The sequence below is a fragment of the Epinephelus moara genome, chromosome 1 (assembly GCF_006386435.1).
Source record: "Epinephelus moara isolate mb chromosome 1, YSFRI_EMoa_1.0, whole genome shotgun sequence".
Taxonomy (NCBI): Eukaryota; Metazoa; Chordata; class Actinopteri; order Perciformes; family Serranidae; genus Epinephelus; species Epinephelus moara.
Window position 1 is genome coordinate 37335544 of NC_065506.1, and position 26006 is coordinate 37361549.

General features: G+C 39.8%; 1 protein-coding gene across 1 annotated transcript in view; it reads right to left on the minus strand.

The window, feature by feature from the left end:
- map2k5 (mitogen-activated protein kinase kinase 5) overlaps nucleotides 1–26006 on the minus strand; it is an 86250-nt gene that overhangs the window by 35683 nt on the left and 24561 nt on the right. Inside the window, exons 9-19 of the mRNA XM_050053267.1 lie at nucleotides 22784–22823; nucleotides 22605–22673; nucleotides 21817–21898; nucleotides 20551–20612; nucleotides 17935–17983; nucleotides 17749–17822; nucleotides 16669–16719; nucleotides 16500–16571; nucleotides 13625–13654; nucleotides 7755–7781; nucleotides 7370–7402 (exon numbers count right to left, since the gene is read on the minus strand). Of these exons, the coding sequence (XP_049909224.1) occupies nucleotides 7370–7402; nucleotides 7755–7781; nucleotides 13625–13654; nucleotides 16500–16571; nucleotides 16669–16719; nucleotides 17749–17822; nucleotides 17935–17983; nucleotides 20551–20612; nucleotides 21817–21898; nucleotides 22605–22673; nucleotides 22784–22823 (589 nt within the window). The remainder of the gene's footprint in view (nucleotides 1–7369; nucleotides 7403–7754; nucleotides 7782–13624; nucleotides 13655–16499; nucleotides 16572–16668; nucleotides 16720–17748; nucleotides 17823–17934; nucleotides 17984–20550; nucleotides 20613–21816; nucleotides 21899–22604; nucleotides 22674–22783; nucleotides 22824–26006) is intronic.

The window sequence follows — 26006 nt, forward strand, 5'->3', positions numbered from 1 at the left end:
AGTTTGGCCGTCTGACGCTGCTGCTCTCTTCTGCCATGGCGAATTGAGTAAACTCTCATTACGCCTTCGCGCGGCGCATTTAAGGGCGAGGAGAGGGGCTCATGTGATTGGTGTGATGTGAATCGGCTATGTAAAACCCACTCCACGCCTTCTCTCCTCCCTCTTTCCGATTTGCGCAGGTAGGAGGGACGGAGGTGGGAAAGAGGCGCAGGTGCACTGCGCCTCCGCCTCGCCCGGTCTGCGAAACTAGAGGCCTGAGACTTAAATGATGTGCCAGCTTGATGACAACTGACAAAACCTGACTGACTTTTTTGCAAAAATAATGCTGATACGTGAGAGGATAGCTGGTAAAACGATGGCAACAGCAGGCTTGATTAAAAAAAGCTGGATGTTTGGATCTATTTTTCTTACAGTATAAATCTGCAAAGATAAAAAAGTGTGTCACAGTTTGAGGAAAAGCTGTAAATTCTACCAGTCTCAAGAGATACCTGAGGGTGCACATGGATACAGGTAATTAAAGATGTTTAATTCAGATGAATTTGTGAATAGTGGGGATTCATGTATGAGACATTTCCTGATTTCTTTTTTTGACATTGTGGTTTTTCACTCTATCACTCTGAGGGATGGTGTGTGAGAACGCTTTGTGCAGTCTGTTTCACTGTGTCAAAGCAACAATGTCCTTCTGGGAAAGAGTGCTGTTTTCTCCATTAATGCAGGTTTTCACTTTGTTCCCGAGGGTTTTTATTTTGGATTTTGTTGTATTAAGCTGGGAAGGAGTCATAAGATGTACCAGCTCACTGCAGCCTCGGTGGATTGCTTTTTTTACCAGTATTTTAGGTGATGAAAGAGAAAGTTTTCTTCTTTGTTTTCCAAAAAAATACTGTCACTGTTTCATGGCTCCACTGGCCTCTTCATGATTAGTAATATGTTTTTTTCCCTATCATTTTGTTTTTTAAATATAAGAAGCATTTAAAAGGAAAATCTTACAAGACTAACCAAACATTATTGCTCTTACAGCTAGAATCAAAACTTTTTAAATTACGAAGATGTCCACGGTTCTCTCAAAATATGAGGATGGAGTAGACCAAATGTGACTAAAACTCACACAGACATTTCATCTCAGGGTTAAGAATAAATCTTGCGGCCAAAATGAACAATAGTAAGGTGTGTGTGTGCATGTGTGTGACTTGTGACGTGTTGTCAATAGAGGGACTATGAACCGTGTCATGTAGAACAGCTGGGCAACACTGACCACCAGAGGAAAACTGAAAAAATTGTATTTTGATGCAATGAAGCAAAATGGTGCAAATGGCTCCAGCCCTTTCACTTTTCCATATTTTGATGTAAAATACAACATGTTACGCAGGTTAATTGCTGTATGCACTGCCGCATGGAAATGAATTTTTTTTTTTTCATTTACTATAACTGCTTATCCTGTTAGGGGTAGCAGGGGGGCTGGAGCCTATCCCAGCCGACATTGGGTGAGAGGCGGGGTACACCCTGGACAGGTCGCCAGACTATCACAATGAAAGACTATTGCAATGAAAGACAGACAACCATTCACGCTCACATTCACACCTATGGGCAACTTTTAAGTCACCAATTTACCTAACCTGCATGTCTTTGGACTGTGGGAGGAAGCTGGAGACCCTGGAGAAAACCCACGCTGAACACACACCCTGGATTCAACCTAGGAACCCTCTCGCTGTAAGGCAACAACCCTAACCACTGCAGCACTGTGCCGCCCAACGGGAACATTAGTATATGGGAACATTAGTAAAATATTCATTTTCATCAGCCATGTAAATAATATTATTGTAATATTGTCTTTTTGGAATAAGGGCAAAAACCACAATATTTAGTATATTTAAACACAGTCAGTAATAAGATAGACAGGGTTTTAGTTACACATTTATTTAAAACAATAAAATGGTGGAACTAAGAGAGTAATATGACAAAAGGTGGTGCAATCTGTATTAGTGTTTTCTGTTGTTTTAACACAAACTGTAGCACTAAAATATGCAAATGTCAAAATACACAGGCTCATTCCTTACATACGCAAAAACTGGCTTTAAGTAAAACACCAACAACGCTGCATCACTAAAATTTCCCTATACGTGACACTGATTGTTGAAATGTAAGATATCCATATATGAATGTTTATCTCAGAAAATAGAGGTAATATCAGACTTTGTCGAAACCAAAATGACCAGTGGGTATATAGTAGGTATAATTCTGTAAGATTTAAAATATGCACAGCAGTGACATCCAATGTCACAAACAAAGATATGAACAAAAATACAAAAAGTACTCAGATATGCACAAAAATCATAAAGCCTGGGTCCACAACCAGGCGTTTATTGAAATGCAGGGAATTAAACCTCTTTACATCTGAAGCCCTGCTGCGCCATTAAAAACACCTCTGGGCAGTGTTCGCTATTCCTTAATGCTCTGATCGGCAGGCTCCCGCAAAGCATGATGCATGAACCCATTTAAATTAACAAAGGAATGGGTTCCCCTCTAATCTTACTGCACTTCACAGTTCTGCCGCCGCTTGGATGAGCAATATATCATAGCGCATGCACATACACACACAGGCATGCACAAACAAATGCCCTTGAGCACTGCACACCACAAGCCTGAGTGTACACTCCGTTTAGAGGGAGAGAACCAAATAATTTGCAACCACTGTACTATGGTGTATACGCAAACACACACATGCAGAAAAACAGGATCAATTGGACCCACAGTTTGTGCAAAGTGTCGACTACACAACTAATTTATGTGTTGTGTAGGCTAAATCTGATACAAAATCTGTCTCTGCACTTTCCCCACATATTTGCATGGACATGCACCTTTTTGCAGGCACAAACACTAACACACACATTTATGCATGTATTCATGTCTCCAGCTGAGAGGAACACCGCTGCAGCTTTGATGTGGCAGCAGGCGATGGCACAAAAGACAAGCAGGCTGATGAAAGTGGCTAGTCTGAGTGAATTATTCCTCTGGTTGTCAAAGCGCTCCACTAAGAGACAGAACACACACTACGAGGGTACAAGGGTACAAGTAAATATACATGTCATTGCCATGAAGCAATTATTAGGCAAAATTAGATCAGTAATTACAGGCTTGAAAATAAAGTGGGAGTTCTTTATTAGTGGAGCCACTTGCTATTCAACAAACAGAGCAGAGAGGTACATTAATGAGGGTGGACAGCAGACAGATGGTGGGAACAACTACAGACAACTTCTTGTTTAAGACCTAGGCTGACTAAGGTGAGCGTGTTTTTCTGCCATACACTAGTACCACGTAACATTTTAAAAGACGCACTGTATAATTACTGATTGTGTAGAAGCACGTAAATGCACCTAAATGGAGGATAGTAAATACACTGAAATACGTTCTGAACATACATAAGGTACCACTCTTTTGGCCTCAGTATATTATATGTATAACATCATTTTTCTTCTTACCTGTAGTGCCGTTTATCAGTCTAGATTACTTTGGTGTGAGTTGCCCAGTGTTGGAGATATCGCCCGTAGAGATGTCTACCTTCCCTTGAATATAATGAAACTAGATAAGGATAATCCACAGACCTTGTTGTGAGTAGTTTCATGTGGGACTAACCATATCACCACACAGAAGGAAGCGTCCATCTACTCATGGACGAGAGGCTTGTGCTCATGACAAATGTTAATGGCTCTTTGGCTGAGCTGTAATGTTAGCTAGCTCAGTGGAGCTAGGTGAGCTAGCAGTAGATGCAAGCTTCCTTCTGCGTGATGATATGGCTGGCAGGTGTTGTTTAGTAGAGACAAAATAGTTCCTACATGAAACTGCTCACAACAAAGGATTATCTTGAGTAACTGGGTCATGATTTCTGGAAAGAGACATTGCTGGTGAGTTTTTCAAATGTATTTTTTGGTGCTTTGAGCACCAAAGGCGAGTACCACCTAGTTCCATTATATTCAAAAGAAGGCAGATATCTCTAATGCTGATATCTTCATCTGGCAACTCACACCAAAACAATCTAGACTGATGAAGAGCACTACAGGTAAGAGGGAAAGCATTGGGGTGAAGTGTCCTATTACCACTCGAGGTGTCCATCTATCTGTTAAGCTGTGACTTGACTGTTACCACTCTTTGTCTTCTCTGTTACATTTCATCTTTGTTGATGTCATGATTTTCAAAGCCTGTCTCCTTGCCACATAAAAATTACCTGAGAATTTGTGTTGCTCTGCATGTGCCATCTTTATATTTGAGATTCACTCAGGTAAAAATAGCAATCCTTTTTTGTATCTGTTGATGTGTCTACCTACTAATTGCTAAGCCTAATTTTCTTCAACTTATTTATTTGGTCTTTATTTTGAGCCTCATGAGACTCAAATCTTTATTTCAGTCTTTCTCAGCCATGCTTTGCTGTGTGTTTGTGTGTGATAGAAAAACAAAGGGGAAAAAAAGGGAGGCAGACTGTTACACTCCACCCCCCATCACACACATACCTCTAGCTACAATAATATTAATGATCCACTCACAGGAGCCTATTACTCATTCAGCCATTAAAGCAACTTTCAAATCCCCAGTGGATAAGTCACACACAATATCAAAGCATCACGATCAAAGAAAAAAAAAGTATTTGGATCACAACTACAGTATGTACTACCGTAATGGGCAGTACTTACTAAATGTCAGTGAGTCAGGTATAATTTATCACACCTGCCATGATGTTGAAGTCAGGTGTGTCTGACTCAATTAAAAATACCTTAGCATTAAATTAACTACTCCATGGGATCAGTGCTAGTCCATAATGCCTCAAGTTCTACAAGTTGTACAATAATAATAATAAACTTTATTTATACAGCACTTTTCAAAACCTATAGTCTTGAGCCAGGACTAATGTACAGCCAGCAGAGCCCTGCCTGAGGATATGAGGCTGTGCTCACAGGGGAGCAGCAATTCAGTAATATCAATGGGAGCTGATCCAAGTTCTTTAAAAGTAATCAGTGAAATCTTAAAAAAAAAAAAAAAAAAAAAAGCCAAAAAGCTGCCTTTTGTACTAAATTAGAGCATAAGATAATGTTTTGATTTAACCTTGAATACAACATATTACAACAATCTAATGGAGAAAGTGTAAAAGCACAAATGACCTTCTGAAGTTCAGGCCGAGAGAGAAAGGACCTGATAATTAAGATGCTCCTCAGATGATAAAAACTGACTGAGCGACTTTTGTATCTTGTTTTTCAAATGAAAGGTCACTGTCAAATTTTACACCCAAGTTTCTGGCTGCAGGTTTGACATTTGTATACAGGGAGCCAAGATGTTTCGTAAAACTTGGATGGACTTTGGAGGACCAGAGAGAATGTTTTCAGATTTATTTTTATTTAGCTGAAAAATGTTTGGGGATGTTTGGCACTTTCTTTTTGACAGACAATAATGAAGATAATGACTCATGAAAATTGTCTTTTTGATGGTTTAAAATGGGCCATAAATTTGCATTTCATCTGCATAACAATGGTACGGAATTTTGGGTTTATGTATGATATGTCCCAGTGGTGGCAGAGCAACAAGGGGCCAGGGATGGAACCTTGGGGAACACCAAAGTCTGACGGGCTACAAGAGAAAAGACCTGATTTCTGAGATACTCCTCAGTTGATAAAATATGACTGAACGACTTTTGTGACTTGTTTTTCAAATAAAAGGGTCATTGTTAAATATTACACCCAGGGTTCTGGCTTCAGGTTTGACTTTTGTAGACAGGGGACCAAAATGTTTTGGCAAAACTGGGATAGACCTTGTAATGTATAACATGTCCCAGTGGTAGTAGAATAACAGGGAGCCAGGGATGGAGACTTGGGGAACACCACAGGTCAGACAGGCCACAGAAAAGGAGGCATCACCAAACACTTCTGAATAAACTGTTTGATATATAAGTTTTAAACCAGCCTAGAGGAGTGTCCATGATGCCTACCCACGTTTCTAGGTGATCCAATACAATGATCAACTGTGTCGAATGCAGAGCTGACATTGAGAAGAATTAAAATCAAACAATCTGCTGTAAGAAAAACATTGTCGTTTTAATGATGTCCTGAACTAGCAACAAAGTAGTGACACTATGATAGAGCATTTCTGTGGGTATTCTCCTGCACACTGAACTGTATATAGTTCCTAAACCTTTAAATTCTCTCTGAGCGACTTCATCTTTCTAAAGAGCGCTTATCCTCTTGTCTCCACCTCCAAAGCACTGCATTAGCTGGGACAGTAAGGCAGTGCTGGCTCGCTAGGGACAACATAAAAATGTTCTTTCGCCTCAAGGGGAGGAACAGGACAAGGCAAAGGAAAAAGAGTTTTGAGTGATGCCTCTGTCTAGCTGACTAATGAACAGTTCAGCCAGGTCAATCCATTACAACCAAAAGCATTTAATTATTAATTACGGCCAAATCTATAGGCAGTTAAGGACAAGTGACATTGTATGTTTAATGTGCAATATGGCTGGTGGTGGTGTTTGAGGGGGTTGGTTTAGGTTACAGAGGTGTTGTAGCATTTCTGCTATTAGTGTATGTCAGCAAAGAAGTAAAAAAAGAGAGAGAGGAGGAAAAGGCTGCTGCTTTTGATGGAAACGTGGTGAGCTTACACATTCATGAACACGGACACAATAAAATAGCGAGTCAAAGCATGGAATTGTTGAAGTGGAAGAGATTGAATCAAAGCTTGACGTGTGGTTACATTTTAAACAAACAAAGAAACAAAAAAGGGAATCTGTTTTCAGAGTGGACAGATAGGTTGATTAAAATGACATCTTATGGAATTATGTCAACTTTTTGTGTTGCTGTTTTATTTGTTTATCTTTGTTACTTTTTCATAATCCATTTTTTGTTTTTGTGTGGTCTGACTGTCGCTTTTATACATTGTATGTTTATATGCTGTGTGTGCATTGTGAAAAAAAAGATGCTACTTATTCGATGGCTAAGCACCGTGGTCTTCAGCGCTTACATTTTATTATTAGTCTCTTTGTTTCTTGTATTTGTATGAGTTTATGCCATTTAATGTAGAAACATGAACATCCAGTGCAGTCATAACAACAGTCCTGGTTAAACAAATGCTTTGGTATTGGCTCTGTAGCATGCAGAATTCAGAGCTGTGTTGCACTGTGTGTGTGTGTGTGTGTGTGTGTCACTCATGACAGGTCCAACCTCTACAGTAATGTGCGTGTGCATATGTGTATTGCCTGAGGCAGTTGCATAGGGTGAAGGGTTGAGTGAGTGGGGAGCAAAGCCGCCTGAGTGGTTTGCTTCATTAGGAAACAAAATATAAGCTTTCCGGGCCATTAGGACTGACTTTAGATGCAAAAGCACATAAGACGACGACTCACCTCATCAACGATGCATTGCAGTAACTGGAGAGGCTGGAAGAGGAGAGACACAGGGAGATGAAAAAAACAACAACAACAACATACGCCTACAAAGAATTTCTAGGCAATAGGGAAAATCAATAGTGTGATAAAAAAAAGTATCTACTTAGATTAATCAAATGCAGCCAGCTCAGGCAAAACAATCCTTCAGCTCCTGCATGTTTTTATTATTCCATAATGGCACCTAATGTAATACAGCAGTTTAAGCATGATCTAATATTTCATTGCAAAAATGCAATTTGAGTGTTTTTTTTTTTCTCAAATGAGAGAACCAACCAAGAGTAACAGACTATAGTGTGGGAGACCTCTATTTTATTTCTTCCTTTTCTAATGCAATAAAACTTACCATTAAAGATCCTTGGTTTTTCTGGATCTGTAGGGCAAGACAGAGAAGAGGGGACGAGGCAATATGTAATTAGCGTGTCATAATCAAGACGATGCACTTGGACACATTATGATCACTAGGAGAAAATTATTGCTTTCCTGTTGGCAATTTGTGAGTATGCGTTAACACCATTTACATAATGAAAACACACAAATGTTAATGGCCTTGTTCTCATTTGTGGAGAATGGGGGTAAAAGATCCACTAATGCTAATTTTCAGAGTAGTACTTTATTCATACCCTCCAGGTTATCGAGATGTGCTGGGATGTAGAATAACTGTTACAAACAGCATGAGCAAGCTTTGTAATGAGCACGCTCATTGGTGTCAATTTCACAGGTGCAACAATGACAATAAACAGGCCAGGACATCTTAAGCTACCTACATATGTGATGATAATAGAGTACTGCAAGGATGGATTCTTTTTGTAGGACAACGCAGAAGTTAGCATCGCCCTGGTTCTCCTGTCAAAAAGCCAATGGGATTTTTCCACTACATTTTGGATTACTGCAAAAAATAAGCTCTACAACAAACAAAAGTTTATGATGCTTACACGTTTTGTTCAGCAAGGTAATCTTGACAAATTCACACCACTTCAAGCGTAAATAAAGTAAAAAGCTAACTATGGCTATAACAAACTACACTACAGTCGCACAACTTAACGTCGCCACCACAACAAGGCTGTAAAGCTGTGTTTGTAGTGATGATGTTCCGTGTCTTATTTAGCCACTTATTAGCAACCGTCTTTTTCAAGACCCATAAAAGCTTTAAAATTCACGAGTGGAGTATTTACTGACGTATTTTATGTCATAGAGCAAAGAGTGAAAGTCTCTAAAGCTTGTGTTAACGACAGACGTTATTTCGGGCATCTGACTAAAAACAATATCCATTGACTTCAAGACAAAGCAACTGGGAGTGCTAAAATGCAAACTCATTGCTGCGTTTCAGGACTCATTCCTGCACCACTCTATTGGGGTAAACCTATGAATTTTTTGGACAACACAAAAAAGGAAAGAGTGATTTGATCTGAGTAGAAAACATCTTTGAATTCGCAGTCAAAAAATAACCCCAAATAACAGAAAACGACATCTAAGACATTCAATACTTACTTGACTTACTAAATGTGTTTCTATGGTCACAGTCAAAACATATTAAAGGACTGAGTCCTTAAAATATGAGCTACAATAGAGACTTTTAATTTGGAAGATCTAGACACAGCCTCTGAGGTAATGTCTTAAAATGTAAATGGAAGTGACACTGCAGTGAAACTGTAGAGAGCATTTCCTACTTAAAACCCTCAGGGCTGAATTCATCACAAAAACCCTGTTTAATTTCTTAAAAAAAAAAAAAACAACTAAATTTATAACTTCATCATATAGAGTGATATAATGCCTAAAAACTAGGCTCAGCTAAATGTCTGAGAATGTTTGGTAAATAAATTGCTCATTTCTCCGGGTCTTTTGACAGTGCATTAGAGCACTTATTGATTCACTCAATTAAATACAGGTTTTCACACTCGGCAAATACCAAGAGACTCCTAAACTGCCTCTATATCCAGTTTTGCCTGATTCAGACACATTAAAGGCAACTATGGAAAACTAATTTGTTCAGAAATAATTACTAGGACAAAATTGCGTGCTGCTCCAGGGGTTGAAATTGGATAGTGGGAGACTAACTTATTCAAGCATAATTGAGCACTTATTCTTCTTGTACTAGGTAGCTTGACCACATATCAAAAAGAGAGCTTTAAAAATACCTCCCTATCGTTCCCTCTTAGCAGTCTCTCATCACTGCGGGCTGATTATCTGGTAGACATAATATTATCTGCATGTTCATCCTAAGGGTAAACTTTGTTAATATGATTTTTATACTTAGAAAAGACTTGCCAATAATACATGTCTTCACATTTTCTTCTGATAGCTGATTTAAGATGAACAAGGATGTTGCAGAAGGTCCTGTAGGACTGTGTGTGAGAGTGTATCCCTAAACACCGCCTGTAGTTATATGAAACATCAGCTTCTTGTTCCTCTGACTTGGACAGCCCTTTTACAAGTGGCTTTGTAACGATTTATGATCCACATCAAGCTTTTTTCGTTATTTGAAAATATCACAGTGGGCTCAGTGTGAAAATAAGAAGTCACACTTTTCGGATGTCATATGATTTCTGTTCCTTTCAACAGCAACTCAATAAAAGATCAGATGGCTGTTTCTCTCCTCAAAGATCAAAGATATTTCTTCAAAGGTCACAAATCTCCTACAAAAGGGTTTTTGATCAAATCTTCGATTTGAACAAAGGTTGAGACGCACGTTTTGATTATAGGCAAGGGCAGTCCCACTCTGGCACCATGGAGCTATCACTATGAGAGGAGGACAAATGGTGAAAGTTCTTTTTCTCTGTTCTCTTCTTTACTGTTAGCTCGGCAACAATTAAGTCACTGTGTTAGCCTGAGATCTTTGCTGAGAGACTATGCAGCGCTTCTCTGATGAAAACATTTCATTCTTAGCCAAAAGCTTTAACACTGCCAAACGTAGAATCACTGAGTGGTAAATTTAGATTTTATGTATCATTCATCAGCTGCACAGGGAAGCTTATACAAGGTTATACAGACAGTGTGCATGATTCAAAAATGTTTGGGTGACAATATTTATCATGGTAATAAATTATTAGAGATGTTGTGTGGCTTTACATACCTAAGATTTGGAAGGAAAGGCCGATATTTATTCACATAATTTATAAAGTAATCTCAAGCCTACAAGGGACGCCTACTTAGCCCTGTCTCCTAAAATTACCTGCTTTCTTAATTATGTTATTGTGGCAACATAATCGCTGCCCCGATTATGTTCAGAGACGTTTCTTTCAGGTAAACACTACATGTACCACACAGGCTTCATAAAGACTTAGTCAGGGAGTATGGTGGGTGTACAAAGTGCAGGATTTTGCCACCAGAACTTCAGGTTTGCCTCCAGACTCTTGTCTAAGGTTTAGGCAATAAATTCACTTTCGTTAAGGTTAGGTAAAGACTGTGATTTCTGTTAAATGTAAATGAAAAAGTAATAATTATGAGTGGATACTGTAATACAAGATTGCCTTTTTTGAAGGAAAAGAACTGACATTTAGTTTCCCTCAAAACCTATTTGCTGTTTCAAATTAGTTGCATATAAATGTAATTTCAAGGAGGCAGGGCTGGCCTAATACACTGAAATAATGTTTAACTAATTTCTTAAAGGAGAACATGTGACCAAGTCAAGTATAAAAGAGTTTGGAGATGGCACAGGGAGCTGACAAATGACAGCAAACATTGTTTACAACACACAAACAGTAGTACGATACCATTTCCCTTCCATCTCATTTGAGAGGAAAAAAAAACAAAGTCACAAAAAGGAAAGCATCTCTGTTGCTTGATGGATGCAGCGATGTGTAATGGAAGCTCCTGAAACGTACACACCAATAACTGACATGGTTTTTCATCCAAAAATTCATTCAAATTTGAGAAAATATGACAAAATAAAGAGAAACAAAAACAACCACAGAGCAAACAAATCAATCAGAAGCAATAGTGCTGGCGGCTGTATACACATCACATCAGGTCTGGTGTCTTCAAAGACTTTCAGAGCGAGCCGTGCAAAAACTCCATTAACTCCTGACAAAGGACGCAAATGAATCCCGACATGTGGTGAAATGGAATTAAAGAGACCATCTCTAATCATGACAAACACGAGGTGATGATTCCACTGTGCATGCATACACAAAAGAATGAATGAGGGATAATGCATCAACTAACCACCGAAAGAAAGCAACTGGCAAACACACACACTCTTCCTCAGAATGTGAAGGGTAAAAAAAGACCCAAAACAATGCTAAAATTGGCTTTTCAAAAGTGCAAATCACGAACGCCTCAAAGCCAAATTCAACTTTAACAACTCCAGTATCTTCCACTGGTCTACAGTGGAAACTCAGATGCTGTTGGTTCTCTTCCAACCCCTCTCTCCATTTTATCTTCTCCAACTTCTCCCTCAGTCTGTACTAAAATGTTCTCTGTGAAGTGTAGCAGGGGGTTTTGCACAGACAGCTGTGCCAGCGTCTGCAAAAATGACAGCTTAGGCCCGAGGACTTTGGCTGGCTGCGCCTGACGAGCTGGATCCGAGCGCTCTCGCCACACCGCTCTGCTACAGCCTGCAGGTGAACTGTCTGCAGTACCATATGGAGTTAGGGGAAAATTAATACTGAGATGAGGAAAGCTGCGTGACAGCGGAGAGCCTAAACTATAAAACTGAGAGGTGTTTCTAGTATTTTGTCTATTGCGTTTCTATCAATGAGGGTAGATTAAACAACCACTCATTTGCCAAAATACACTAACAATTAACATGATAATGGGAGCATTGAAGGAAGGGAGAGCACTCTAAAATCAGACACGCCCTGGGCAGCAGTCGTACACGCGCTCCACACAAGTAGACACACAGAATGATCATTGTGTGGCATTTACATGACTATACAATTTAAGAGCTGTATAAACACACCTTTGCTCCCTGACACAAAGGCTCGCACTACTTGCTTTTCATCGTGGCTCAAGAATTAATGATCAACACAGAAAACACGTGAATCATCACGACTGTAATCTGTCTCACAGACGCACGCTCACTGTGGAAGTACGCAACTAGGTGCTGAATTAATTCCTGGAAAAACACATTTGGGTTCCTCTCAGCACATAATAGATAACAATAATAGGAAAACATCTTCAAACAGAGGTAACTGAGATAAATATCCACAACACTTCTGGCCTAAAACTAATTTTAATGCATTAACGCTGAGATTTTAGAAGTCTCATGTGACACCCAACTCCAACGTTTAGTAAATTGGTTTCCCTCGTTCCCAGGAAAGATAGTTAGCATAGTGAAAGGAAGCAGTCAATTAGACAATCCCTGTGCAGATCGGGCAGCGGTTACATCACACTCGGCTTCTTTAATCAACCACAACCAAGAGTTTCATTTGACTGACTGAGTCCAAGTGTTGCATACATTAAGCCTACAGGAAAACTACAAATGTGCCAGTACGCACACTTATTTACTTACGACTTATTGTCTTTGTTAATTAAAGAAACAGTGAGAAGCTGTAGAGTCAGTATGTTAAAATAGAAATCAAAAATGACAACATCTCTATTATATAGTTAAGGTTTTCAAGCATCATTTTCCACACAATCACACTGTAGTTTTAAGAACAAGCTCTTCATTAGATAAAATCGCTCCCTTCACATTTCGTGAAGGCAGGGAGCCAGGAGGTAACCTGAGGTAACCAGATTTAGATTGCTCTGCTAGGGATTAGTGAGATAAACCCATCTTAAAGGGCTAATTAAGACTTGATGGGATTGGGAAGTCACTTCGGAGGTCGGCAATTACATTTGAGCAGGATTTTTAACTTAGTGTAATGAGGGGAAAAAAAACTCAAACCCAAACAGTAGATTTATACATTTAAGGTTGTGTATCAATACTGCACATCTCATCTAACAAGTAATATGGATGACAGAAAATAAAAAATTTGCGGGTTAACAGATTTCTTAATATCATTCAGGGCCTTTGAGCATGATTAGTGCAAAATAATAATAATAAAAAAAATAAATTAAAAAAAATAAAATAAAAAATGGACAAAGTTTGAAATTTGGAATAAAAAAAAACTCATAATTTTTGTGAAAATATATATATTTTTTAATCTAAATAATAAATAATAAAAGAAATCTAATAAAACCTGATCTAAAATAAATCTGGATTTTTTTAAGTTGAGATCAATTACAAATAAAAACACTTAAAATAGAAACAAATAAACACTAATAATAACTCACCTGTGGATAGGGGAACATTCCTAACGCCAACTGTGTAGAGACAGAAGAAAACGTAAGTGCTACAGGATATTTTTAGATTCTCATTGAGACATATGAAATAAAACGCTGAGTCATTACTGGGCCTGTGGTAATATCTGTAAACACCTGTACAAACTAATGCAATACAATTACACAGCCCCTCCATAATGCTCACATTCATGCAACCTGTAATGGGCAAATTTTGTACGTACTGTATTCTATTTTTAGGCTGTCACCAATATTTTACCTGGCCCCCTAACAAATAGCGTGTATGTGTACAGTAAAGGGACACTGTTAACATTTAAAATGTATGCTTCACAAAGGTAATTTTTTAAAAATGTATAAGCATTAATGCATAATGTATGTCCACCTATACACATATGCAATGTATGTACACATGTATATTTATATATCTTTTTTATATCTTTTTATCTACAGTATTTGCAGGTACCTTTCCATTGCCAGTGTCTTAGTGACATGGAATTTAAGACACAGAAGGAAAATTCTTCTAAAAGCGATGAAGCGTGCAGAACTTGAGACTTTCTGTCTTTGAGGTAAGCTTAGTGCCCACCTGCTGACAACACTTCCTCATCAAACAACATCAGCTATTAGTTAATAACCCCCCACGATTACCACCTGTGGAGAACAAAATAGAGGGATAAACAGAAGCAGGACAGGATTGTGGGACGGTTGTATGTAATGTGTGTTATTCTGGCTGGGGGGGGGGGTTGGGTGGGTGACAGCTCTCTCTGACATTTGGCAATTCACTTTGGGGTGGGCATTTTTCATCTTGGTCAAGGGCAGCTTATTGGCAACATTACGTTATTAAAACGTCAAAACGCTCACGGTCTTTCCTTGAACATAAATAGACCAACTAGTGGGCTAAAGATCAATCCACATTGAGTGGGACTGCGAGCCATTTCATTTAGCTTAATGCACACATCCACAGCTAGGAATAAAGAGAACAGGGCAGGGAGGAGGTCCGCTGATAAAAAACTCCATCTTTATCACACAGAGATCATGTCAATAATTTTGACACGGCTCCTTCACTATGAACCCATCCATTATTGTTAGAACTGTAATGATATGAAACATTATTGACAGACAAAGGCGAGGCAGAAGCCCATATCATTTGTGATACTGCAGAGGGAGAGCTGTGGACAGAAACAGATGGAGAATCAATAGTGTCAGTGGGAGGACAAGAGACCAGGGACTGTTAGACTGAAATTAAAATGTTATTTCGAGAGGCACGGTGTCAGTCAAGCACTCAACCAGATACTGATGCATACGCACAAGGACACACAAACATATATGTATCTTACGATGCTCAGTAAATGAGCAACAGACATGTTGCAAGATATACAATACTATCTATTCGATTTATGTATGTGAGGTGTATGAAACCTGAGGCCCCAATCAGACAAAGCGGTTTTTGCATCTTTTTTTAAACTATTGCTAGGCAACCACCAAATCACGTGTCCTTAGTTTAACCGCTATTTTGCTGTTAAGTACACTGACGGATCTGTTCCTTAAAGTCTGCAAAGAAATGGACACACAGAGGGCACTTGGGGACTGGACACAGAGAAACAGAGATCAGTATGGGCCCATGAGACCCTCAGAAAGAAAGGAAATCAGAGAGTACTACCAGCTGGTGCAGGAGCTTTGCCTGGATGATGGTTGGTTCAAGGCGTATTTTAGGATGAGTCAGAGACAGTTTCACAACCTGCTGTCAATAATCTGGCCTAGTCAAGGTTGGTAAAACATCAGACAGAAGCTGTGGCTACAATTTGCCAAGTATATTGAATATTGTATATTGTGTTGTATATTGCTGAACTTATCTGCCCCTACTCCGACCCGCAACCTGTTAGATCCTCCAAACACTTACTTTTAACTGTCCCACGATCGAGGCTGGTGGGTAAGGGAGATCGTGCCTTTGCGGTAGCTGCTCCAAACCTTTCGAATAGCCTTCCACTACCTCAAACGCTCCCCCTCCACTGACACTTTGAAGACAACTCTTAAAACTTACATGTTTTCATTGGCCTTTGGTTGTTTGTAGTGGTTTTAATATTGCAGTATTTCATAATTGTTTTTACGTATAGAATTTTTCTTACTGGTTTTATTCTGTTTTATACTATACATTTTACATTGCTATGTATTTGTGTGTCATTCTTTTATTTTGCACAGCACTTTGGTCAACTGTGGTTGTTTTTAAATGTGCTACAGAAATAAACTTTTTTTTTCTTTTTTTAAGATATTTTTTAGGGCATTTTGCCTTTAATCGATAGGATAGTGAAGTGTGAAAGGGGGAGAGAGAGAGGGAGAGACATGCAGCAAAGGGCCACAGGCTGGAGTCGAACCCAGGCCGCTGTGACAACAGCCTTGTACATGGGGCGCCTGCTCTATCCACTAAGCCACTGACGCCCCTACAGAAATAAACTTGATTTGATTTTAGTAGGACAATGATGACAATAAGCTAACATTAGCTTCACACTGTACGCTACCACTTGTTGTCATCACCATCACACAAGTCCCACCTCTGACTTCAGGTGCTTTCCGACTCTGAGTTAAAGTTTTTCAACTCAAGGTGTTCAGGGCGCTGCTGCAAAAACATAAGGCGCACAGAGCGGAAAAACATGCAGCACTGAGCAATGCAAAAGCAGCAAGCAAAACGTTTCACTCTCATTCAAAACAATTACAAAAAGCCTCCTCAGACTGCTAAAACATGTCCTGTCTGACCGGGGCCTTACTGTGTAGTTACAAAATATTAAATGAAGAGTATCCCCTCCATATATTTCCCACACTTCTTTCAGTGTACAAAGCCCAGTTATAGCGTGAAGCCAGTTACAGAATGTCGTACCTCCATGAAAGAGATTCCCACACTCCAGACATCTGCGTGGATCCCATACTGTTCTCCTGATATCCTCTCCGGCTGTGGAGCAAAAGCCAATATCAACAACTGTAAGGACAAAAGTAGAGTAAAACTTAACTATTATTTGACATGAAAGTGAGGTTAAGGGGTCACTCACTGCCATGTATGCGTTTGTTCCCACGTACGTTTTGGCAATAGAGTTCACCAACTGCAAATGAAATATAATTAACAGTGGATATGCAAATAATGACACTGTATATAAACATGAATTATTTACCTGACCTTAATAAGCCTTGACCGTAATAAATAACTTTTAAGAGCCATTACTTTATTGTCCTATATTAAGGAATAAAAAAGCTAACATTATCTAAATCTATTGACATGTCAGGTTGATATTTTGGGCTGCTCTCCACCCTCACCCAAGGGAACAGGAGTAAGACAAGGAGACATTAGTGAGTCTGTGTGTGTGCGTGTGTGTGAGCGTGTGTGTGTGTGTGTGTGGATACAATAGCACATGCCATCAATGACAGGGCTGTGATAATGAGTGTCTGTTCCCTCATGGCTGTTTTTTTTTTTTTGAGAATGCCCTACGCTGTAAGAGGGGGAGGGAGAGTGTGTATGTGTGAAAGAGAGATAAACAGAAAAACAGAGTTAGAAAAGACAGAGGACAAGTCAGTGCTGCTAGTGTTATACATGCAGTGTGTAAAATTCACCTTGGAGCTTCCAAGGAAGTGGAGGTTAAAAATGAATAACAATTTGCCACAGAAAGGGAGGGTGTGTGTGTGTTTGTTAAAAAGGGAGACAGAGTCCTCAGGGTTGATGTTTTGGGGAACGCTGAAGGTCTGTCCCCGATGATTACATTGCAAACACACACTGCCACACACACATACACACAATGACGAGGCTATTGTCTGCCACCCACGCTCTCCCCACATCTACTGAATACATATCAATGAGGCTTTGCTGTTGTGTGTGCGGGTCATAATTATAACAAGTGATTTTTTGGAGGCTGCAGAACAATGAAGGTGGGGGGAAAAGTTAATGTGAGAGGAAGACCCTTGGGATAGTGCTGATGTTTTGAGTTGAAAATGAATGCAGTGATTGAAACGTTGACCATATGCACACAGATCTGCGCACAGGATGGGTAATGCAGCGACAGACAATTGTTTCTCCTCCTCCATCCTTTCTCTGTCTCTCTCCCTCTCTCTTGCATGCTCACACAAACAAATCAGTGTACCTGTGTGCTGACACCAAAGTCACAGAGCTTGACTTGTCCTCGGGTGTTCACCAGCATATTGGAAGGCTTGACATCTGCGGAGACAAACTGCTTGATAGAACTGCAACATCAGCACTCTACAGCTTGTCTTTATCAACTCTGTTCTTTTTTTTTAATAACACAGAGCCTGCGCGCTGCCTTACTCACCTCTGTGAAGTATCTTCAGGCTCCACAGATAGGTCAGGCCTTTGACTACCTAGAGACACAGACCAAAGAAAAAATAGATTGACATCAATGTTGGTTAACATTTAACCAGCACATAGGTTGGGGAAAAATGTCTCTGACCCTGTTTACACCTCACAACTCAGCTGTCATGGCATTTGTCACTAAAGAGGCAAAGGGGTTGGCCAAGATTCACCCTGAAATACTGAAAGGTTTGGATACTGCTGCGCTGTCATGGTTCACACAAATCTCTAATGTTGTATTGATGTTGCCCTAAGAGTGGACAGGACATCCAGGAGCAGCCAAGGTCTTAAGAGTAGGGGTGTTCCCGACAAAGAATTTACATAGTCGAATCTGATTCATCAAGTCATGCCTCGTCGACTGATAATGAAATCATGTTTTTAAGGGGGATTTTTTTGCTGATTGATCCATATTCTCATCAGTAACATTAGTTCTGTTTTTTTCCACACCAGACAAAAAAAAAAAACACCCAAAAAAATAATTGAATTTCTTGACTTGGCATAATAACTAGTACATGTTCCATCCAGTGCTGTTTGTTGTGTGTCAGGGGTGTGTGTGTGTGTGTGTGTGTGTGTGTGTGTGTGTGTGTGTGTAGGGGTGGCAGCAATGCTGTCCACAGTATTGAAAGGGAGCAGAAAAGACTGACAGACAGACAGGCACAGACACATCGCTTCTTTTATTTCCTGTTAGCCTTCAGTGGTTGTAAACAGAACTGTCAACTTTCTCTTGCTAAGAGGCAGGGAAAGAGGGATACAAACAGCTGTTTCAATGTGCCTCCCCCAATAATTTTGACAGAGAATCGTTAATGAGTTAAAAAAAAGTTCTAAGTGCACCACATTCTTATCCCAGCGGTCTGATTAATACATTTAAACCAAGACAGATTATATATCATAATTTACTGGCAGAAACTGAGTAATTCTGTGTAAAATCAGACATTCAGCCCCCCATATAGCCGAACAGACTGATTGGCAGCTCAATCAGGCTTCTTAGATCAAATCATGAAATAGTCGACTACTCAGGGTCACCCCCATTAGAAGGTGTCCATTTTGGTGACCTTAGGGTAGCACTGCTGCCATTTATGCATGCTATTGTCCTTTTGGCTTCCTTTGACTGTGACCATGGTTTCTACCTGACTGTGATGTCCTCCAATTTTGACATAATGATTCAAGAATTCCACTACCTATTGCTCCTATGCACTCAAACCCAGGTGAGGGGCAGAAAGTGCCCCAAGTAGAGCAATTCAGCTCTTTCAGTCTTAATAACAGGGAAAAGGATTTTAAAATTGACTACAGTTTAGGTGCGTCAGCTGCACTACTGCAGATTTTGTATCAGACTGTGGTTGCAAAGGAAGAGCTGAGTTACACGTTAAAGCTCTCTTCTTGCTGATCAATCTTTGCTCCAGTCCACAGGTGAGGTCACAAGCTTTGGGAAGTCACTGAAATAATAAGACTGCAGATAAAAGCAACCAAGAAAATCCTCACAGGGTGATTTATTTCTCGCAGCAAAACAGGTGGGCATCGGTGGGAAAGTGAAAGTTTGTGAGAGTACTTAGTAAGGATGCCTTCTTGCTCTCCCACCTTAGAGGTCTTTTGTAGACACCACAGTTAAAGAACCACCGGCAAGAGCAAAGTATTTTTGTTAGGTGAGTAGGAAAGGAGAGACATTTGAAATGTTTTTGTGCAGCCCTTGCAAGTTCATCTTCGGTTGTATTCATGTGACTCTGCCCCTCTTGCGAGATTCAGCCATATAATCATTGTGTTTAAGTAAGTAAGTAAATAAGTATTTCTCATTTCCCAGTGAGTAATGCTACTTTTTCATTATGGGATGTGAGAGCTGATTCAAGCCTCTAGGCTCCTGTCATCCATCTCTGATGCACGACAACCTCTGAGATAAATTAAGAAAGCACAAAAGCTCTCTGAAGTCCTGCTGCCTCAAAAGGTGGTGGTGTGAGTGCAGTGACTGCAGTGTGCAGCTTCACTCACACCCTCTTGGGTGCTTTTCCTTCTGTGATAATTAACAACTGTGACAGTGGAAAGGAGGGAAAGCTGTGAATTAGAATTAACACTGACTAAATAGCTGTCATTGTTTGATTACGGACAAAGTTAAAGGGGGGGAGACAGAGAAGAGGAGGTGGAGACAGGAGAAGGGTAATGAGTGTGGAAAAGAGACATGCATTTATCAACATCAAGGCCATTTCTGTCAAAAATCTAGTTTTAACTGAGACTAGAAAGGGAGGGAGAAAGGCAGAGAAGGGAGGTTAAGGGGAAAACAACACAGACTTTTTTCCATCACTTCACCAAATAGAAGCCAATTGAAAAATTCACACCTGTGCTTCTCTTTTGTTTTATTTCATTTACAAAATGAGTGAGTTTTTTTCCTCAGACCTGTTCTGTATCTGACAAACGAATAACAGGTCGCATTTAAAACTGTGACTGCCGGGCACACACGGGACAATCACACGCTAATACACCTTAAATAAATGTTTCTTAAAACTCAATAACACACCTATTGATTCAAATGCTTTGCACTCAGTAATCAAACAACTAACTGGGAGCTTTTGAGTATTTCATGTAAACTCACTGCAACTGCGATCCTCCCCAGGACGTGCTCTGGAATTCTTTTGTACACGTCCAGAGACCCACCTGCGAAAGACAAATTATTTATTGAGGCAGAGATGTATTTAGTATGACACATTTTGCACAATTTCTTAACTAATAATCTCATGGCCTTTTTGGCACATCGGCATATCACAAAGCCAAAATCATTCAACACCTACCAAAACAACTGGCAAAAATTGTTGCTTGCAATGTCATCTGGATCCACATCTACATTAGGCCAACCAACATTTCCCACAATGCTTTATCGCCAAAACTGACACCTTTGCCAAGAAAGAACTGTTGATCCTTATATTGATGTCAAACTGTTACCCACGGCAACAACTAACCTGGTTGAAAGTGAAATTATTACAGACTGTGCGGTGGTTAGGGTCAGCTTCAGTAGTGTAGAATAAACTGTGGCGTCCTGAAAGTTTTATGAACAGCCCCGGACTTCTCAGACTCTTTTAGCAAGTTACCGCTCAGAGGGAACTCATTCAGCGGCTCCTCTGGCAGCAGCACAGCATCTCTTCCTCTCTCGCCATATGCAAACACGGAGGTAGGTGTTGTCAAGTGATTTTGTCATAAACCTTTGGTAATGTAAACCAACATGATGCTTGCGACTTGACAAAAAAACTACATACATACATGTCCATCTATTCATTCTATTTCTATGGACTACACAGTTATAATCATTATATTCTCTGTTTGATAAAATTCCACTTAACAATAAAACAATATACAAATCCATTGATGTTTCCCTGTGTGGTCAAATTTTCACAACGCCGTTAATTCTTGTTTGCAACAATCAAGACCAACTGGAAATAACTGATCAAAGAAAAGTTTCACCAAGTAAAGAGTGCTGAGAGGTTAAACAGACTTTGCCAACAAGCTGGCAAATGTGTGAAACAGGGGAATCGCTGCATTAACACACACTTGGACAAACACACACACACACACACACACACACCTAAAAACATAAACAGTCCCCCATCTCACACCAATCTAGACACACATGTACAAAGGCATCTACAAATGCACTTAAGTCAAGATTTATCACGCCCTTGTAGCTTTTAGCACACAGACATGCTAAGCAGCTCACAGCGATAAGACGTCCTCTTGATCTGCAGAAGTGTAAATGGAAACACAGCCAGCAGAGAGACAGACGACAGTTCTCCAAAGTCTCCTCTACGCAGCTGTGGCTGGCGAAGATAAAACATGATCTGCTGGCTTCAGCTGCAGAGAAACTCACCGTCCATAAATTCTGTGCATATGGATATCCTGTTCTCGATAAAAAAGGCACTGAAGAAAGTGATGATGTAGGGTGAATCACACTGCAATCAAGAGACAATATGATCATTAAAGAGCATGCCAAAAAATTATCTGAGATACAAAATAATTTTTTATACATTATCCTCATTATGAATTTGAGCAAAAAGTGATTAGGAATTTGAGTGAAACAGTGGCATGAAATCTACGAAATTAAGTGTCTCACGATCACACATTCTTAAGTTTGTAGTCAGTGCTCAGCAGCATTTCATTGAAGTCTATCAACCTTTTTTTGTTTGGAAATTAAATATTTTCTTTATGATTTACTTCCACACACACTGCATAGGAGGAGGGCTAGAAGACTAAAGTGGGGCCATGGAGAAACAAATCAATACACTGAGCTCAGGTCAGCTGATGTTCCCTCTGTTCTAGGGTAACCACAATTTCTTTTTCCATGTTCAGTGTAAATAACAGACAATGCATTTGCACTCAGTTGAAGTGAGTTTCCAAAGCTCACTGTGTTTGGGCCTGTACATTATAAGACAATGAAAGAATATTTCCCTTATGCATGTAAAGAAATTAACAGACTGTCGTCAGTAAACTTACATGCCTACTCCACGTGTATGTTGCATGTGTTTCCAGGTATCGCTGATCCCTGGCTTACATTGTAAGGCCAGAGGTGATAACTGGCGCCTCACTAGTTAGACTCGAACAGCAACATTTAGTGAAAAGAGAAGCTGTTTTTGTAAAGAGTAACAAGTCAAAACTAACCTTGTAGAGTATTTCTAATTCTGACATGATCTGCTTCTGTAGTTCCACCGTGATATCCAAGGGAATGACCTGTAATCAAACAATAAACACAACACTTACAAGTTCTGTTGAGGTTCTGGTGGGGAGGACAGGATTGAGGGTCACTTAATAAAGAGCATCGACATGGAAGGAGTTCTCACCTTGACAGCTAATACCCGCTTGCTAGGAAGATGGTACGCTCTGAGGAGACACAAAAACAAGATAGTATGAAACAAAACTGCTGAAAGCAGTTGCTTAAATTTATTTTAATGGTAACCTGAGATATTGTGTTTTCATTTTTAAACTTCAGGGCAAATTCAAAAAGAACAGAATGTGGCCACTGATAGCACCATGAGTTGCACATCACTTGCAACCACTATCTGCTCCGTGTCAAAGTCCGACTCACTAAAGATACTGCGCTAATGATACTACAGCACAAATACACCCATGCAGATTGGCAGCTAAGTGCAATATGCCCCTTTTTTTGCTCCTGCTTGCAATTATCCATGTGGCAAAGCATATATGTTGCCTTTATGCCTAGAACACAGCAGGTAGAACAATGGCAGAGAGAAAAAGGAAACAGAAATTTTCAGACCAGGAGCTACAGCTGCTGACAGACAAGGAATTGAAAACATGATTATGGGAAACCATATTTGGGATTTAATATCCTAGTCAGTCAGTCAACTTATGCTAATAATTTTACCCTAACTATGTGTGGTTATTTGCACTGATCTTTGTAAATTGGACTGTTTTTGCATTGCGACTAAATTGCAAAGAAAAGGGCTGATTTTGCCCCAAATGTACGCAAATTACCTTATTTAAATACTTGAAAATCGTACATGAGCACTGAGATTCTATTTGCTAGGCAGCACAGTTAAGGGTGCATTTTACTCTTTGCAGGTGCCTTGTGAATTACATGGTAGGCTTGGGCTGTGTCAATTTATTTTAAACCTTCATACCTTCCTTACATTTCACCAGCCTACTTGGTATTTAATGGTATTTGTGCAAACAAACAACAACTCGAGAATCAAAATAAAGCTCACCAAATCTGTTTTAGTTAGTCTTTCAATTGTTCCAACTATCATAAACTCTGGTTTGGGCGAAATAAACCCTTAATTCACTGAGTTAGATGTGAAAATATTCAGTTTTTCCTTGCTGTCCGTTTCTGTCGTTGCTGGTCGGCTCTTTACTACTCCTGTAACGTTATCCCCACCACTCGCTGTCACTATGTATGTCAGTTCAGCTGCCTGTTGCACTAGAAGAGAGTGACCTCTGGTGGTGTGTGATGGTACTGTATACCGTAACACACTGGTGCCATCGAAGCTTATTACATGGTTTGTTTTTGTCTTACTTGTGCAGGTTTAGTGTCCACAAAAGCCTTGCAATCATTTTATGTATTTGCCCGTTTGAGTTGCTGTTTTTCTTTTAGTCAAGTTTTTTTTTCTTCTGAGTACACGTCCGTTCGATAAAAATCTCCCGCACTCTGCTCCAAATAAAGATGTAATGTCACTGTCCTAATTTGGCTGATAAATTAATATTGATCAAAGTGATCACAAATGACTAATGTGCTGATAATGTACTAAATAACAATACAATATGAACTCCATAGGTCCCTAAGTTTCCGAGTAATATTAATACAGCCTCAATTAGCATGACAAACTGCCTCTGTTATTTCTCCTAAAGGTCAGAGGTCACCACCCAAAACCAGATCCAGTCAGCCCTAGCACTCGTTGTTCCAGACAGAGTTTTGAGTTGCAAGTAAAGCAGCGGCCACAGACCGGCCCCGTAATGATTTAATTATCAAACTCCTTAATGCCAAACATCGGCTTTAGTTACAGCCCTTGAAGGTTAGTTTACGGCACCAGTGACAACACCACAGGACCTCTCAACATACAATCCTCAAGGACAAATACTGTCCAACAGCTGTCAGGTGATGAGGATGAGGTGGGGGCCGTGTACGTCACACAGGCGGGTTATCTTGCAAGCAGGCTTAGTGAATGTGATACCTGGCTACTCACCTGTCAGTGGGTCTCCCAGAGAGAATGTGTATGGTGCAAGGTGTGATTAATGTGTCTTAGATTGGAGTATCACATTGCTCTTCGGCCAGACACCTCAAAACTGGCCCAGGCCTTTAATTAATGCCACCCATTAGTGCCATGTCAGGTATTTACCCACGGTTAGAACAAACACTGGCTGCAGCTTTGCCATGCTGTACGAGCTGTAGTCTACACATCTTTTTTAACAGTCTCATTGCTGATAAATTAAAAAAACAAACTACAGACTTTTCGGATATTGTGAAAAGAAAAAGGTAACAAAAAGTTTACACATAAGATAACACATGGGATACAAATTAAGTCTGTAGTTATTAGCACAAACCATAAGCCTCCTTCTGACTTAAGAGAACAGTTATTTCTTTTTGCCCCAAGAGTGTAAGTGAGTGTTTTTGATCATAGGTGTCATCTTTGTTAGAAAAGAGCTCTTTGCACATAAGGCTGACGGCCTTGTTTCCATTTTGATGTCTCGGTCTTCCTTTAAGCTACAATCAATATCAGTTAAGCATGAGTGCTGCCTCTTAATTAAGATGAAGATGTTAATTGAGACAAGATCGCAGGGGTAGACATGTTAAATACTGGCTGGGCAGGTTGTGTGTGTGTAAGGCAGCCTGAAAAGAGATTAAACCAAGTCTTTGCCAGGCTAAACAACTTGTAGTTCTCAATGAGCGGTCTAGACATGATAAAAGACATATCCAGCCTGTTTAAGATATGATGGAATATCATGCAGTTTAATCTGAGCGTTTGTGCGCGATCAATCTTTGTGTGTTTGTACCGTCATGGAAAGTATCACATCTGTTTGTTAGGGCTAAGGTTGTTTTTCTGATGTCTGCGATTCATTTTGGCCAGAGTAAGATCAAGAGAAACAGATATCAAAGACATCCACATGCAGGACTTTTTCACTGAGTGAAGGGACAGGAAGGGAGTGAATTGAAGGGACAAATCCCCAGAAAACAACATTATGCACAACAGGCCTAATATTAGTGCATGTTCACAAAGCAGCAGTTTATTTTCATACGTTAATAATCAAATGCATGTCTAAGTCAAAAATAGAAGGGTTGAGAAATGAAGTTTTGACAAATGTGTTTTAAAGGAAAACTTCACCCCCAAATGACCATTTGTATTTCAATTACTGACCCTGTGTTACACTGAAATCATGAAGAAAACCTTGTTTATCTCACATGCATCCAAGGTGAACAACGAATCCAAAAACAGCGGAAATTCTTGATCAACTGAAGTCATGGGGGTCGCATTTAACAACAGCACAACTATATCAAAACATCTGTTAACAAACTCACATAACTAGTGCAGTATAATCCAAGTCATATTTATG